At 37.4% G+C, this 18162-nt stretch overlaps 1 protein-coding gene across 6 annotated transcripts in view; it reads right to left on the bottom strand.

Moving 5' to 3' along the window:
* The window catches only part of mctp1a (multiple C2 domains, transmembrane 1a), a 302675-nt gene that overhangs the window by 155716 nt on the left and 128797 nt on the right, over positions 1-18162 (bottom strand). For all 6 annotated transcript variants that reach the window (XM_079870387.1, XM_079870389.1, XM_079870388.1 and 3 more), the window contains exons 10-15: positions 11680-11773; positions 7319-7421; positions 6288-6390; positions 5469-5570; positions 5046-5120; positions 3003-3122 (exon numbers count right to left, since the gene is read on the bottom strand). In XM_079870387.1, coding sequence (XP_079726513.1) covers positions 3003-3122; positions 5046-5120; positions 5469-5570; positions 6288-6390; positions 7319-7421; positions 11680-11773 — 597 coding nt within the window. The remainder of the gene's footprint in view (positions 1-3002; positions 3123-5045; positions 5121-5468; positions 5571-6287; positions 6391-7318; positions 7422-11679; positions 11774-18162) is intronic.

The following is an 18162-nucleotide window of genomic DNA, read 5'->3' as shown; positions in this document are numbered from 1 at the left end:
ATTATGCAGCATCACAGGCAAACATTAGCCAACATGTCCTGTGCAAGCATTTAGTCACACGGCCCACTCAGAAAGGGTGTCCTTTTCATGAAGGTTCAACTGTCCAATTACAATCTGAAGGTGAAAGAGACGCTCGTGAATTCAGACGACTACTGAGAGGAGTGCTGGAGAATGTCAAAGACAAATGGGCAAAATTCTGGACATCTTTAACACAACAGAAGGGGAGATGAGAAATGTGTGCACGTGAACCAATTGATCACCACAGAACCTGTCACACTACCATGTTAAAGTATTTGGGCACTTAAAACACACTTAAAATGTTTGAAAAATCATTGCATTAGAAACAAAATATCAAGCAAAGTGGCAATTCTTTTTAAGAAATATTTTAAAGAAGCAGCGCACTTTTGAAGCAATACATTTCACCAAAAAATACGTTTCAAATTAGAATCGATATACTGAAGATAAATGTATCTGGACACTTTCTGGTTGTCAAATGTTAATGGATCATGTTCATAGTTAATGTGATGAACTTACTTCAAACATATACTAAAATGACTTTGGGATGAATTGGTTGCAAAAATGGCTCAGAAAAGTGACTAACTAGATTCCACTCCGGTATTTTGTTATCTAATACATGAAGAGTCTGGTTCCTAAACGCGATAAATCCATTTTGATTCATTCGAGTAAAAATGAGTTTACTTTACCAGGAAAGTGGCAAGATGAAAACCACTATTTTCTGTTTCAAACTTTCACATAGCATCTTTAGGTTATAATAACATAAAAAAAAAAATCAAATTCAGATTTTGATTGTCAAAGATTTATTATAAAAAACTGATTATTTTTTCAATAAATCCATGAAACTTTTTTTTTTTTTTTCAAAATGCAATTAATCCATTGAATCAATATAAAAGTTATTTTTCATATTGAAACTGTTGAAAATACACAACAAAGTAAGTTGACCCACATATGACAATACAAATCTTATATACAGGCACTGGACTAAAAATGCACTCAATCAGCCGGACGTCGCCGCTGAACTTTTTTCACGGCGAACAGCTGTAAAATGGCTTGGTCCTGCTCGGTTTTCGTTGTCTTTGAGTAAAACAATTTAAAGTTTTTCAAAAGATCCCCTAGGGTCAATGTGTCAGTGTGACAGAAGTTTGATGCTGTCGTGTGAGAACAAGCAACAGCCGGCATTTTTCCTCCTCCTGAGTGCCTCATCTTCTTAATCTCCTCACGTAAATGATTAGATTTTGATGGCTTACGTTTCTTCCCCACCACAGAAACCACCACAGGTTCATCAATGCTGTCAAAATTATTCATTTTTTTGTTTGTTTGTTGATCACAAAGTACAAAGTACTAAGGAAATATGGAAAACTAGGATGTCGGGTGTATTCAAAGCGTCACCATTACTGTTTACAATGAGTGGAATGGTGCGCTGTGATTGGTTGAGCAGATGTATCGCATTCTGCAGAGAAGGGACACTGGCATTTGTCGCAGTTTGGAAAGAAAGAAATAATTTGGCGGATATAGCATTTTACGTAAAATTAAAAATGTACTTTTCAATACTGACCAGATACAATACTGATTTTTGCTGAAACGGACAAAATTGCGATTGTTAACTCATGATTTCTGTTCTGTCTGTGCGCACCAATCTTGCACTTCTATCTCCTCCTCAACCAAACCACCTAGAGACTTCGGGTTTTCGGCATTATGTTAAGGAAGGTCTATTCTCGGGAACGCAAAAAAAAAAAAAAAATAAATAAATAAAAAAAATACCCATAAAAACATTTACTATCTCTTAGTGTTGTGATCCCATGACGTCAGAAAATTGCGCTAAAACACTCACTGAGTTTTTATTACTTGTTTTTTAAATGCCGTTTATCGCGTTTTGGAACCAAACTCTTCACATATTTCAATGCTCTAATATTCTATATATACACAGTTTTAATTGAAATTATTCAACCCCCATTGAAAATCAGGTTTATTGGCAAAATTTACAGACTTTCAGCTGTTTGCAAAGACCAAATCAAACAGTAATTGAAATAGATCAACACAACAAATGTTTTGATCATTGAACATTATGCTGTTATGATCTGCTGCAAACGAGATGTATATGCAAAGCTGGATTTTCATCAGCCATCCAGTCTTCAGTGTCACATGATCCTTCAGAAATCATTCTAATATGCTGATTTATTATCAATGCTGGAAACAGTTGCTGCTTAATATTTATAACCTGTGATACTTTTTTCAGGTATCTTTGATGTAAAAAAAGAAGCATTCATTTAAAAAGGAAATCTTTTCTAACAATATGTACACTACACTTTTTTTTTGTTTTTGTTTTTTAAAGAAATTAATACCTTTATTCAGCAAGGATGTGTTAAATTGATAAAAAGTGATAGTAAAGATTTAAATTGTTAGAAAAGATTTCTATGAATAAATGCTGTTCTTTTGAAACTTTTATTCATTAATGAATCCTGAAAAAAGCATCACAGGATCCCAAAAAAAAATATCAAGCAGCACAACTGTTTCCAACATTAAAAAGAACCTGAATATCAAATCAGCATATTAGAATTATTTTTGAATGATCATGTGACACTGAAGACTGGAGTAATGACTGGTGAAAATCCAGCATTGCATCACAGAAATCAATTATATTTTAAAATATATTAAAATAGAAAACCATTATTTTAAATTGTAATAATATTTCACAATATTACTGTTTTTACTGTATTTTTGATCAAATAAATGCAGGCTTGATGATAAAAAATAGTAATGTTTCCAGATTTTTGACCGGTACTATATATATTCAGTGGCCGGTTGCAATATGTTAAGACTGCGTATATATATATATATATATATTTATTTATTTATATATATATATTATTATTTTAGCTCTAACTTGATGAAATTATATTGTGGTCAAACGTAAATGTGTCCAAATACATTCTGGAGCTGCTGTGTGTGACTGTTGGTGTGGTTGAATGCATACTGGTCCTTACCAGAAAGGCACAGATGCTCCTCTGAGGAGACTCCCACTCAAAGCAGCTGTTGATAAAGCAGCCAGCATTGAGCAGGAACATGATACAGCGCCTCATTCTGTTGAAGTTCTGCAGCAGCATCTGAGTGTCAGAACAACAGACACCATTTCACAATCACATTGATTCCCAATGATTTAAAAAATAAGGACAATTCCGTTATTTATTATTATGCTTCATGCACTACTGTTCAAATGTTTTGAAAGAAATTAATAATTTTATTCAGCAAGGATGCATGAAATTGATCAAAAGTGACAGTAAAGACATTTATAACGTTATAAAAGACTTTTATGAATGAATGGTGTTTATATGAACTTGCTGTTTATCAAGGAATAATGAAAGAATCTGTTTCCACAACAACATTAAGCAGCACAATCATTTTTCAACATTGATAACAAAAATAAATGTTTCATCATGTGAAGTGGAGTAATGGCAGCTTTGCCATCGCAGGAATAATTTACATTTTAAAATGTACTAAAACAGAAAACAGTTAAACTGTAATAATACTTCACAATATTACTGTTTTTACTGCCTTTTTTGATCAAATAAATGCAACCTTGGAGAGCATTAGAGATTAAAAGAGAAAACAGAGAAAATGTTTTTAAAAATCCTACCGACCTCCAAAATTGTAACTGTTTCTATAACATATTTTACATTATCATAATTTTTGACATTATTTATTTATAATTATTTACAATAAAAAACGGTAACACTTTACAATAAGGTTACATTAGTTAACTACATAAGTTGACATTAACTAAGAATAAACTGCACTTCTACAGCATTTATTAAAATCAAAAGTTGTATTTGTTAACATTAGTTAATGCACTGTGAAGTAACATGAACAAACTGCATTTTAATTAACTAAAATGAAACAAATATAGTATCAAATGCAAATGTATTGTTCATGGTTAATTCATGTTAGTTATACATTAACTAATGTTAACAAATGAGACATTGTAAAGTGTTACAAAAAAACAAAAAAAACTAAAAACACCACTAAAATAACTGACTTTCAACAGTTAGTAGGAGAAACTACTTTAAGTTTAAGGCATAACACCAAAAATATGATACTAGTGCAGTAAATAAGAGAAATCCAAACCATATTTATTTTCGATTTTGTAGGAGCATAACAAGAATTATGGATTTTTTTGTCATGCCTCTAATAAAATTGTCTTTTTCGTGATTCTGCGAGCGGGTGAACTGCAAATGACCGCTGCTTCCTGTGTTCACAGGAAGATCAAACGCTCCTGGTCGCATAATGGCTTTATAATGCTACGGCTTTGATCATGGTAACTATCCACATTTACTGTGGTGAAGTGTAGGATTCGGGCCATGCCTTTAAAGTAGGCAATTTTGTTTTTCATTTGGGACTAATCAGAGTACATGTGAGGTGAAATACAATATCAAACTACTAAAGAATAAAATATGTCTGAGATGTTCGACAAAATGAGCTTCAACGGTTATGAAGGGGACAGTATCGAGAAGTAAATCTTGTGGAGATAGATTTGATATGTTGCCCTCGCCGTTCAGCCTTTCTCGTCTCGCTCGCAAACAGTTTAGATGGGGGGCAAATTCACACCGAAAAGTGCAGAGTGGGCACTTTCTAGCTTGCATTCAGCGGCGCTTTATTGCGTGACAGATAGAGTGTGTCTGTGTGTGTGTGTTTGTCCCAAGCAGTGTCTCAGTGACAGGTCTGATTTGGGACAACCCCTACAATTCAGCTCTTTGTCAGGGATGGGGGGAGACATTGAACAGGGTGACAAAAAGAAGCACAGCAGAAGAACCACTGAGGTCCAAACTAAAGGATGGCCAATCTACTTATGCACCCCCAGCGTTGACAGCTTGACATTTCTATTCAGCACCTCCAGAAGAGAAGGAAGAGACAAGGAGAAAGAGCTAGAGAGAGGGAGAAGACGAGGAGAAAGATGCTGCTGTCTACGACTGGTGTTGGGGCGGATTTTATTAATATCTTCAACAAAGGTGTGATTAAAGCGTTCTTGTTACCTGTTTGGACACCCGCGGCTCCTCTTCGATGTATTTCTGCTCGATGGGAATCAGAGTTCTCATGCCGGCTTTTACCTGCAACATATAAACTAATTGAATGTAACAGTCCACCATCGAGTTCAAGATGTGAACGTGATCACATTAACGATCTAATCATATTTCAAGACATCCCTCCATTTCACACACTCCACACCACACCACGCCATGTGACGCTCTCTCACACTCCCGCCTAAAATGGCGGACGGACACACACAGCGGTACACAGACGCACAAATAAAAGGCTGAGGAAAGGGGAGTCTTCAGTAATTAAAAGAGAGAATAAGGACGGGGACAGACAGCCCGGGAGAAGCTGAAGAGAACGAGCAGATAAAGAAGTGAAAAACGCAAGAAAAAAGCAAGCGAGAAAAAGAGAGTGGGACTTACAATGTTATAAATCACGTCTATTTCGAGAAAGATGACCCCTTTGGTTGGCCCTGTCAGTTCCTTGCTTTTCAAGGCGTAAGCTTTGCGTTCTCCATTTTGGATCTGCGGGAGAGGGACATGACAGCCGTCTGTCTGGCAATACCCAGCTGAATACACTCTTCATGTGACCTCTGAACCCCAGCTGCTGCATCTGACAGAGAGCCCAAAACAACTGTGGCGGCTCTGACAAGTACCTGTTCATTACGGCCCGACCACTGTCAGCCGCAAATTAACTATCCTGGGGAATCAGCCTGGGAGCGCACATTGCGTCCCCCCTCATCTTTTCTTTTCTTCTCTGTTTTTGTTAGTAGGCTTCTTTTTTGTGTGTGTGTGTTTTTCTCACTTACACATCTTACTCTATGATTACTCAAATCAATACATTTTAGAAACATGCCATGTTGGTCTCTTTTTTTTTTTCCTTTCTATTTGTTTTTTTAACTTTGTGTTTTTCTCACTTTCACATCTTACACTATGATAACTAAAATCAATAAAGTTTAGGCACATTATGCTGGTCTAAAAATGGTATGCTTTTTAAAACCTTTTGTTGTGTTTTCTCACTTTCACATCTTACTCTATGATTACCAAAATCAGTCAAGTTTGATTTTTTTATTTTTACTTTTTTGTTTCTGTGTGCTTCTTGCTTTCACATCTTACTCTATGATTACTAAAATCAATAAAAGTGAGATACATGCCATATTTGTTTTTTTGTACTTTTGTACTTTTCCCCAATCTCAAACTGATTCATTGTTGTAAGTGAAAGCCTGCGAGCTCAGGACTTACGTTTAACAATGGTATAGCCACTTTGCCCAAGAAGTCGGCACTTCGGTCTCTGTCCTCGTCATAGACAGTCACCTCTAAGACTGAGTGGATGTCTTTCACATTGCTAGTTGAAGAAAGAAAAAAAAAAGAGGTAGGTGAAGAAGTCATTGACTAATATTAAACACTGAAAAGATCTTTCAAGTCATGACAAAAAAATGTGATTCATCTAAATCCTTGGTGACAATCTCCATTGTGCTGGGGTTAAAAAAAGATGCTGCAATTCTCCATTTGAAATGCTATCTTTGAAAAGTAGGCTAAAGAGGAGAAGTCTAATGAAAGAAAATGAGGTTATTCTTTAAGAGATGAGCGCTCCAAGGAGAGGCTAGATTACCCAGCTTTCCCTGGGAATTCACAAATGAATTTCCAGCCGTGAAGATTGAAAGATTATGAAAAAAAAACATCAATGGAACAACCTCTAGATATCGAACTAATATAAGAAATTATGTATGGCACATTATCAAACGGCACAATGGTTGTACTTGCAGAGGGAGTGTAATCTTGAACAAAAGTTCATTTTCTTCTTAAAGTACAAAGTTTACTTATATGTCACATTTCCAACTACCAATACAAAGCTTCATTAAATAATCGTGACTACATTATCCCGTGATCCTCGGCTCTCAGGTGTATCTCTATAAATCATCGAGCTCATCAATACAAAATTTATAATTAAGCTTTTTCAATATAATCGGTAAAAATTCTCATAGATATTTCCTTTTTTTTTTTTTTTTTTTTGGTTTGCAATTGCACGAGATATTTTAAACATACATTAAAAATGTAATTATTGGCAAAAAAATCATTATTTAGTTTATAATATTATAATATCCCATGTATACGTAAAAAATATTTAGATTTATTTTATATTACAGTATTTTATATACTTCTATCAGCATTGTAGTGTGCTTAAAAATACATCATTTGGTAGACTATAAATAAATGATTATATGCAAATGCAAGCACTCTCGCAGATGTATATATGCGATCTTGACACTTACAACGTGAAGACTTTGTTCCACTCTGGGTTGAGGTTTTTGTACACGGTATGCGTCTGTAACCGATCGTTGCTGAGCTCCACTACACAGAAGGGGTCACTCTTGCCTGTGAGGGACACACACACACACACACACACACACACACATTCATTTTATCAGTTTCATTGTATTTACCGTGGTGTAATCCACTGGGTGGTGTGCTGGGGGGAATAACTACCTGATAAAGGTGATGGGGCAACGAGCCTGAAGGGCCAGATCAAACTGCACTGCTGTCTTTACCCAGACTAAAGCTTTAGGTGCAACTTATCACAAAGCTGATTTGATATATTCATTTTGCCCCAGTGTGGCGTGGTTTCCTGTTGTTACACCGACACAGTGGTTTGCACACAGGTAGATAAGCTTTTCAGCCTTTGCGCTGCCCTAGAGCACCGTGAGGACATCTCTATCTCTGTCTGGTGTGAACACACACACACAGCTGGTTCCAGACGGAGGGCAGACGGGGATGATGACTTAAATACAAATGGTCTGAATGTGGGAAATTTGTAGCAAACTTTCCAAGTGGGGACCGTTGTAAATATGAGTCTGTTTCCAGTTGCTGACAGGGCATTACACTTTCACATTAATAAATTAAAAAGCTTGAAGTGAGAGATCTTTTTTTCTTTTTATCATTCTATTTTTTAAAGTACAATAGAATATTTCAGTCATGTACAAAATACGTTATTATAAGAAGCCGACTCTAGAGACATATTTATGTAATCCGCTGTCCTACATGCTTTGAAATCAACTATTAATATACACATGTAAATAAATGTTCGTAATTTAAAGGAATATTGTTCTCAACCAAAACTTAAACAACAAACTCTTCATATTAGCTTTGATCTAAACTTTTAGTCATTAAATAAACCTCCAAACAAAACAATTGGGAGCAATTTTGTTGTTTGTTGCAGAACAGAATTTTTAAAAGCTGGGGCAAAAAAAATAACACATTCATAATGGTACTTTTATTTCAAAATGGCTTTGCAACATGTGCAGCAAAGTTAAACTGTAATACATAATAATTCAATTTCCTGCATGTGAATAAGAGAAGCAAAGACATTTAGTTGACAAGTAAAATAAATGTCAGCATGATCAATGGAAAGTCCTTGCTGTCACCAAGCATATCAATTTCAGGGATATATTGATCGGCCTGAATATATTTTTAATTCACAGGAGTTTTTTTTTCTTTATTTATATATAATCAGTATTGTATTTAAATGTGATGATTACACTATTATGTGTCTGATATAATCAAATTAGTTGACTAAATTTACTGCCGCAATCTGGGCTGTGAATTTCAGCTTACAGAAAAAAGCATGTGCAGTATATTGTATAATATACTGTATTTGTAAGGAAAAAATACAGCAAAACTGGTTTCAAAAATACATTTTGGAGATAAAAATAAGATTATATATATTAATGTTTGTAAAAAGAATAATAAATAAAATCTTGCTCCTATTTTCAATCAGCTTTAGCACTCGTTTACAATTTATGCACACAAATACTTAATTTGCCATGACTGACAGTAATTGTGAATATTTTCAGCATTCAAAAATAATTTGCATCTGTTTAAATGAATGTATATTGATAGGCGCAGGAATGTACAACCCTATTCAATATCCTCGCGGTGACACTCGGTCATCCTCTGCGACAAACTACTACGTGTTGGTGAGGCAGCTGTCTGAGCAAATTACACGCTTCGCACTGAATGAAACTTTGACTCCCCAGGTGTGGCCGAGCAGACACTGTCTGTGGGTTAATTCTGGGCAAATCCTCACAGACCGCCGAGATGAGTTCAACCTCATTCCGGCTGCAATTTGATGAGTGCGGCACGCTGACGTACAAAACGGTAATTACATTTTTCAGGTCTGGAAGGCGTTTTAAATTAAATGCAGGAACTGTGTTAAGCAGAAAGGAGCATTTAGCCGGCCATAGGATTATCATATACAAACACACTGATGGCAGTGAGGGCAGAACAGTTCCTACTGTTGTTTGAAAACTGGTTGTTAATGAAATTGCCGACCGGCAGAGCAATGTCTGTATCTGAAGTGATCTATGTTAAGTATTGAGTGGGTCTATTCAGAAGGAAAGCAGTCTCCTGTCCCTAAATACTGTTGGTTTTACACACTGTCACCATTTATCCTGCTGGCCTGGAGTGGAGGCACTCCAGATAAAAGCCTCAATTAATTACAATGAAAAACAGACAGAAAGGAGGGGTGGGACAAAAAAAAAAAAAAACACACTCGGTGATGCAAGAAAGAGAACTAAGATTTCCCTCTCTTTTTCTTTCCCTCTCGCCCACATTATCTTTTATGTCCACTCTCCTTCCACTTTTCCCGGACTCTCCCTGTCTCCAGTGAGCTCTCTATTAGAGAAGGCACTGTTCCGTGGCCCGTAACCTTGTTGGCTGACACCTCGGTGCCAGGGCCGATTGAGACGGTGAGTCCGTGAGCGAGCTGGGGCTCTTAGAAAAGCTTTGTGCGCCGGCGCTTTGTGGCGGGAGAGGAGTGTGAAATCAGAGCTCATGAGGAGGCCGCGGTTCCCCAGGGAACGCCAGACCGTGCTACGAGGTCAACGTAGTGGGCCGGACTCCCGGAGAGGAGCGAGTAAAAGGGTGATTGCAGAACTGTGCGGGAAGGGGGAGGCTGAAGGGTGTGAGAGGGGAGGGGGGGGTGTTCTGCCATTGAGCATGTCTTAATTAAAGGCGTCGATTAGCCGATTAGAGAGGCGGCGAACGCAAAGCGCTTAGCGGAGAGGAACCTCGCGAGATGCTCCACCTTAAGAGTGACGGTGCTAATGACCTCTACGTCTCTCACTCTCTCCCTCCGTCTTTTCGCTCTTTCTCGCTCCAGTTTATTGCTGCTGCCTCGCACCTCGTCTGCAAACGATTGTGCGGCCTTGATTAATATTCTTGTGCTGCAATTCTCAGCTTCGTTTCCCACACAAGTGGTCAAATCAAACTCAGGACTGACATTGCCTGCAAAACTTTCAAAGCTAAACAAATAGCTTTTAATGTTAAAACACTTCCAGAACGGCCAATTCTAGGTTTGACCAATGGTAGATGTTTCAGAGTGTTTATACAGCACTTTATACAGTGAATACAACCATTATTTTTGCAATTGTGCTTGGTGACACTAGTGGTGGAGAAATTACACACTACATAGAATTTAAAAAGTAATGTGGGTTTGTAGCAACATAAGGGTGCATAAATTATTTTGTTTTATTTTTGGGTGAACTACACAACCATTTATGCTAAGAATTTTTAAAAAGCAGTCTTCTATGCTCACCAAGGCTGCATTTATTTGATCAAAAATAGAGAAAAATGTTAATTTCGTGCAATATCATTACAATGTAAAATAACAGTTTTCTATTTTAATATATTATGATTATATTTTAACAGCTTTTAAAATGTATTTTATCCATGTGATGGTAAAGCTGAATTTTCAGCATCATTACTCTAGCCGTCAGTGTCACATGATCCTTCAGAAATCATTATAATATGCTGATTTGGAGCTCAAGAAACATTTCTTATTATTATTAATGTTGAAAACAGTTGTGCTGGTTAGTATTTTTGTGGAAAAACATTTTTGTGTAGTTTTTCAGGATTCTTTGATTAATAGAAAGCATTTGTTTGAAACAGAAATATGTTGTAACACTATAACTTGATCAATTTAAAGCATCGCTGCTAAATAAAGTATTCATTTCTTTTCTTTCTTTTTTATACAAACAAATCGTACTGACTCTTAAACTTTTTAAAGGTGGTGTATTACTTTAAGCACAGTTAAAAGGCACACATAAATATCTTCATTTGAATATAACACAAAGCATCTGGTTCAGTTGCAATGAGGTCACAGTCTCAAAACAACTCTGGCAAAAAAAAGAACAAAAAACAAATCTAATACATTTAGATTTTAATTCTAGTGTAGTATTAATGAATGACTCAAGGTGAGTGTGTTTGTTAATGTCACACTCCGACTCCGAATAAGAATCAATTGACTGTACCATCTCCGATCTTTTTTTTTTCAACTTGATAATTCATAGTGCCAGAAACTAGGCCTGTCCACTGCAGACCTAATTAAAAGTAAGAATTAATGGAAACCAGAGCAGACTCTCACACACACACACACACACAAAAAAAAAAAAACTTTTAGAGGCACAGTGATCTCAGAAGCCAGCAATCCATTAGCACAGAGCAGAATGCAATATTATCAGCCTCCTGCTGACCATTCCAAGGGAAATGATAGTCTTTATCAGTCACTACGGAAAACAGAGTGTGAAATCATATGTCAGGATAACTATATGTGTGTGTGTGGGAGGGTTTTCCTTACCTGTAACATCAGCTGCCATCAGCCCCTCCGCTCGGATCACCTTCACCTGCACCATGCCCACATCTTTAATATTGTTAAAGGATCTGAGAAGACTCTGTTGAGGTCAAAGAGGGGGAAAAAGCATTTGAGAGTATATGAGACTCCATATCCACACAGCCAAGGAAATACAACGCTGAGAAGCATCTGAACATTTAAGTCGCTTAAAAATAAATGAATTTCAAAGCACACAATAACACAATATTAAAGAAAAGGCATCTGCAAACAAATGTTGATAGATATTTTCTTAGCACTAACTTCGCTTGCTAGTGTTTGTGCTATATATCAGTAAAATACATTAAATAACACTTTGTAATATAATTATGAAATGACATTTGTTTTATAATCTAAAGACAATTTGACATTTTTAAGTGTGGCATAATTGTCCAAATACTTTTTTCGCGGCTAGTGTATATACTTAGTGAATTTTATAAGCTCAAGAAAACGTACTACTTAGGTCCGATACATGAATATTCTCTTGTTCTACGTAGACGCATGATTTAGAACAAATACAGATGCATTTAAAATACAAATGCATATAAAATGGCATTAGTGAGAAGAGGAAAAGAAATGAATAAAACAAAATAAAATAGTCAAATAAAACAGTCAAACCCAAGTTATATCAATTCACTATCAGAGTGCATGTGTCCATACTCACATCCATGTTCCTCCAAAAAATAATTTCTTATTCTAGTCATTCAGTTTCAGATAACTAATAACTGTGAGCAATTAAACGAAAAGTAAAACAGAAAATACTAGCAGAGACGCCACTAATTTCTAAAACAGTAAATCTTCGGGAGGAGGATAAACTGCTCAAAGACAAGTGCATCAGCAAAGACACTTAAGCATGATTTATGAGCGAGTCAATTACGCTCATACCGATAAAAGCCTCTCATTGAGAGACCATAATACTCCATTACAGTTCCTTTGTGTGTCTTTTGTAGCATTAAAGGGGCTGACATTTAGCCATGAAACAAACTAGGCATCACACACTAACTGTGTGGTCACAGCATGAGTAATCTATCTCTCTCTCTCTCTCACTCTCTCTCTCTCTCTCTTTTCACTACATTTTTTAGTGTGTACAGTTTTGTCAAACAAAAATAATTATGTATACAGCGCATATACATACATATACAGTATATATATATATATATATATATATATATATATATATATATATATATATATATATATATATATATATATATATGTATACAGCGCATATACATATATACATATATATATATATATATATATATATATATATATGTATATGTATATATATATATATATTACATAGAAATTCTTACACAAATTAGACAGTTTTAACTGCTAATTATCAAATTAGCGCATTAACAGACTTTTAAGTCTTTGTTCCTCAGACTTTTTCTTCTTATAAAAAAAAAAAATCCTAGTAATAATGTTTCCTCTGAAGCTTTAAAAGAGACCTCAACGATGATTCAAATTGTGTCACACCAAAGTCTGCAAATCTATATTTTTTACTGATTTTTTTTTACCTAATTCTTCTAAAAATAGATGGTTCCTTAGCTCTAATGTGTCAATTCACTTTTAAAGCTCTAAACAATTAAGCCAACAAATGTCTCAAATGTTTGTTTTAATTTCTCCTAAGGATTTTGAACGACGCAAAGCTGAGAAGCCTCCTGATCTATAAAAAAAAAAGCGACCTCTGACCAATAAAACCGTCTGCGCATGTGTGTCTAATAAATGCACAATGATGGAAAGTTCTCCACTAAATAAAATATGCCTGTACATTTCTTCCCTCCATATGAACTACAGAGTGAAAGTTGAAGTAACTCTTGTGACATTTCTAGACGGACACTTTCATGTGCGCAGAGTGAATGGACCTGGACTGACAGAGATGACACAATCTCACTGGTACGCCTTCAAAAGCACTGGAGACTTCACTTTAATTCTCTTCTTGGCAATAAGCCCTGCACATACCCAGAGGAATAATTATAATTTGAATTCTCAAGTGCAGGGCCAGGCTGCAGAGTTAATTCATTATACACTCGGACTGCCTTCGCCTGTTACGAACGATATTATTGTTGAAAAATCCTCTGATAGCACACAAGTGAAGAGGAGGGGGGAAAAAAAAATCAAGAGATGATTGAGGGGGAAAATGTATATTTCCACATACATTCAATACATGATTTCTCAGTAGATATCAAGGGCTTGTTATTTATGATTATTGCAACCTTGAAGAAAAGTGGCTTTTTTTTTGGAGCTGGTGCATTTCCATAGCAGAGGAATTTCTGATTTGCAAGGGGTGCTGGCTTTTCAGACCCCTAAAAAGACAGGCAAGGAGATTGAAAAGCTCGGGAGATGAGGCCTCTTTATTTTTTTAATGAAAGGCTGAAGAATATATTTTCCCACCCCCCTCAGCTTTGGGGCCGGCAAGGCAAGGCCAACTCATGTGGTACGCTGAGGAGGAGTGCGGTTTAGTCCCATTACAGGAAAGGGGTAGCACATAAACACTTGCGCACACACACACACAGAACCCCTTCTAACCCCCAACCAGACAGTAGGGACCGAAAAGGGAGAGAAGGGGAGGGGTGAGATGGCGGGGCTGTGTCTTGAGTGACAGCTTGTCACCGTGACGTCTTATTCCATCTCTGTTGTGGAGAAAATGAATGTCACCGCGCAGAGCCTTATGACTCGCTGTCATCTCGCAGGCGCTCACCTTTTATCAATGCTCTAAATAACATTTCAAGCCCACCGTCTCCAGCCGGACAATCCGGTCAGGGGACATTAAATCGGATGACTGTGAAATGTCATAATAAAAATGGAATGCTAACAGCTTCCACCCCCCTCTTCCCTGCCTCTCTCTTTTTGCTGCTCTCTCACTCCTTTCCTCCTACTTCCCATCCTTACACACATACACACACACACACATTGCTTTACTTGTTCACATTTTGATTTGGAAGCGAGTGACAGGGCCAGAGAGGAATTGTGCGCCACCACTTCAGCAGAGGTCACCCTGGCCCTGATGCCCATTAACGTCCATTACACACGAGTCGCCCGCACTCACCTGACTACTATTAAAATGCATAATTTCTCTCAGCTTACAACAACAGCTGTGAAGTGCAAACAGATGCAGTCTTCCTCTCTGGGAATATTGGGAAATAACTGCTTAAAGACTAAGCTCCATGAGCTCTAAAAAAGATGCAATCGTATTTGAGGCTCATTCTTTTCATTTTTAAAATCCAGAACGACTCAAAGAATGTGATTAAATGCAAATCTATGAATGAAAATACAGAAATAAACTCGAATATGTTTTGGAAACACCTCATAATAAGGCTAACATATAGTTATGAATTCAATTAACACAATTATATTATAGTAGTGTTCTTTGTTAATTCATTCATTATTGTGATTAAATAATTATTATTATATTGTTCATTATTAGCTCATCAATAGTTGTATTTATGCGTTTATTAAATGTAGATAAATGAATTATGATTATTACTGTTAATTGTTGGATCGTCAATTAATAGTTTATTATGCACTTATTAAAGGTAAATAAAAATAAATAAATAATGCATTATTATTATTTTGTTATTTGCTAGCTGGCCAATAAATAAATAAATAAATATCAAATTAACATTACCCATGATTAATAAATGTTGTACAAGTACTGTTCATTTTAACTATTGCCTTAACTAATTCAACATATACAACCTTACTGTAAAGTGTTACCAATTTTCACCGATCTCATAAACAATTTATTGTGTGCACACAGAAAAATCAAGCCAACTCAACTTTAGGCAAAAATGTCTACATAAGCTAAATGAAAAACGTACATGCATTTTGACTAGGCCTATGTCAAGTAAAGCTTGTGGAGTAAATCAAAGAGTCGGAGATGTGGCATGACGTGCTGAATGACAGGTAAACGGCGACAGACGTCTTCATTCTGTGCCTTTAACAAACCTTGACAAAGCTCTCGTGCCCACACACCCTATATGCAAAGCACTGAAAGCCATCTGATATGCCTCCTCCACTTTAATGATGTATCTGAGCCTGGTGCAATGCTGCATTAAAATACTTAATTGTGTTCAATGCAACCCCCCAACCCCCATCCCCGGCAAGTGAGGGCATCCACAGTTTAAATTGGGAGCATCTGCAGTTTCACAGCATCCCTATACCTCCACCACCCAACCTCCCGTGCTTAAACACTTTATTTGTTTGGAGGCAGCCCCCCTAGCACTTTAACAGCAAGCGTTGATAACTAGTTATTGGTGGCTATTATATATTCGGTTATCCTCAGACAGCTGATCAAACAGCGATAGAGAGGTAGAAAACGTTGCAAGCCAACGCTCTCACTTGTGCCCCTGGCCCCATCACTTTCACATACGGCTGGACCACCACCCTGCCTGGGATAATCTGTTTAAGGCATATTGTGCGGCACTAACACCGGCACTTTCTGTTATCTGCCACGCTTGATAAGGTACATCTCTATTAAATTCACTTCTGTGAACGGGTGTCAAGCAGGGAACGGGGAATATGCTAATAGTGGGGACAAATTAAAGTCTTTTTTTTTAAATCCACTGTCCCATCCTCCATTTAGCCCCATCTACTCTGGAGCATATCTGTCCCCATCGGACTGCAGGCTAGGGTGCTAATGAATGCCTGGATGCAGAGTACAAGGTGGGGGAGCGGGTGGGGAATGAGGGAGCGGAACATCTATCCTTTGCCACAAAAAAAAAGACTGGTGTTGTGCAAGGTGAAATAGCTTTTCTTTTCATTTTGCACACCAGCCCCTCCCATCTCAGCGACCAGTACCCCATCTCCCCCCCTCTTCCTTGTCAGAAGACACAAATTTCTCCTTCCAATTCTGATCCAACAGCTCCTCCTAGTGGACGTGGGGCGACAAGGTGGCGGCGCAGAGCACGATGCCGCTAGCCCGTAATGTGCACGGTTATGTAGGTCACCCGTCCGCCGTTTGGCCTGTGGAGTGTTTTCCACTGGTACTTAACCGAAGATCAAACACATCTCCCAGCATGACTTCCCACTTCAATTAGAGCAGAGTATTGCGCACAAACCCATGTTTCGCCAAGAACCAGGTTAGCGAAACACACTGCCTGCGAAAGCAAAACTAAACAAGTTGGGGCTCTAAAAACGGTTGCGACTCAAAAGCATCTTCTGACGCGTTACACCCCGAGAGCAGCTGTATCGAGCAGACAAGAGTGTGAACAAAAAGTGGCCCTTTTGTTTCAGCCCTGTCCCTCGCTATTGGCATGTAAAGAGGTGGCGGAGAGCCGCGAACGAAGGGTTAATGGGCTAAAGACAAAGCGAAAGGCTGAGAGCATTGTGCTAGAGTGAGGACTGGAGGGCCTCGGGGCCATGATGGGCCAAAGGCCTCAGCATAGGGACACTGGGCTCCTTTCAGCCTGGGCCTTTCAAGAGCACACCCTGCCTGAAAAGAGCCTGTCACAGCCCCCCACTACTGCTCTCCTTCACAGCTCTCTATCCCAAATCAGCACCTCTCTCCCTTTCCTCAGAGAGCGGGGAGGCCCGATCCGTCTCTCTACAGGCCTGAACCAATCTCTGGCCCCCAGAGGTTGAGCGCTTTTCAAAAGGAGGTCATATCGCTGAGGTTCTGCCAGGTCTGAGAACCCAGCACCAACTGAGATGCAATTCAGCTCCATCTATGCATATGAGGCACATATACTCTGAGAGAGGACACTTCAATACGGTACTTTATCAGAACACTATTTTTAATGATATAGGGACAGAAAGTTTGGAGTAAATGATGTGGTGTCACTCTAAAACACCTACTAAATGACTCTATAGAGACATTTATCGAAAAATAGCATAAGCTTATCTTATCAAAAATATTTAGACCTAGAACAAAATCTTCTCAAGAAAGAAGTTTCTTAAGATAAATTCAAAGAAGTTTGTAAAATTTTTCCAAATTCTTAAGATCTCAGATATTTTCTTAAAAGCATCCTGTTGGGTTTTTTTTCAAGAAAAATGATCATGACCGATTGTTTACATTACTGATCATTGGTGTCATTTAGTAAAATGTATTACATATAACTAGTGTTATGATGTGATGTTTAATATTTAAAACAACCCAATAAATTCATTAAACATTTTACCAAGCAAGCATGCTTGAGCTTCCTTTTACCATATCTGATGTGTGCGTTGATGAATGTTAATATGTGAAATTAGTTTTTCTCTTTATGGACTTTTTGAAGCGTCAAAGTGGTAGTTGCTTAGACTGTCAATGGAGGGACAGAAATTCCTCAGATTTCATTAAAAAAAAAAAACCTTCATTTGTGTTCCAAAGATGAATGAAAGTCTTGTGGGTTCAGACTGACATGAGGGTGCGTAAATGATGACAGGATTTTCATTTTTGGGTGAACTATCCCTTTAAGATGCTATTTAGCATGTTTATCAAGTCATAATTATTGCTGGCTGTACACT

The sequence above is a fragment of the Squalius cephalus genome, assembly GCF_949319135.1.
Source record: "Squalius cephalus genome assembly, chromosome: 5".
Classification (NCBI taxonomy): domain Eukaryota; kingdom Metazoa; phylum Chordata; class Actinopteri; order Cypriniformes; family Leuciscidae; genus Squalius; species Squalius cephalus.
This window is presented reverse-complemented; position numbering and strand designations above follow the sequence as displayed.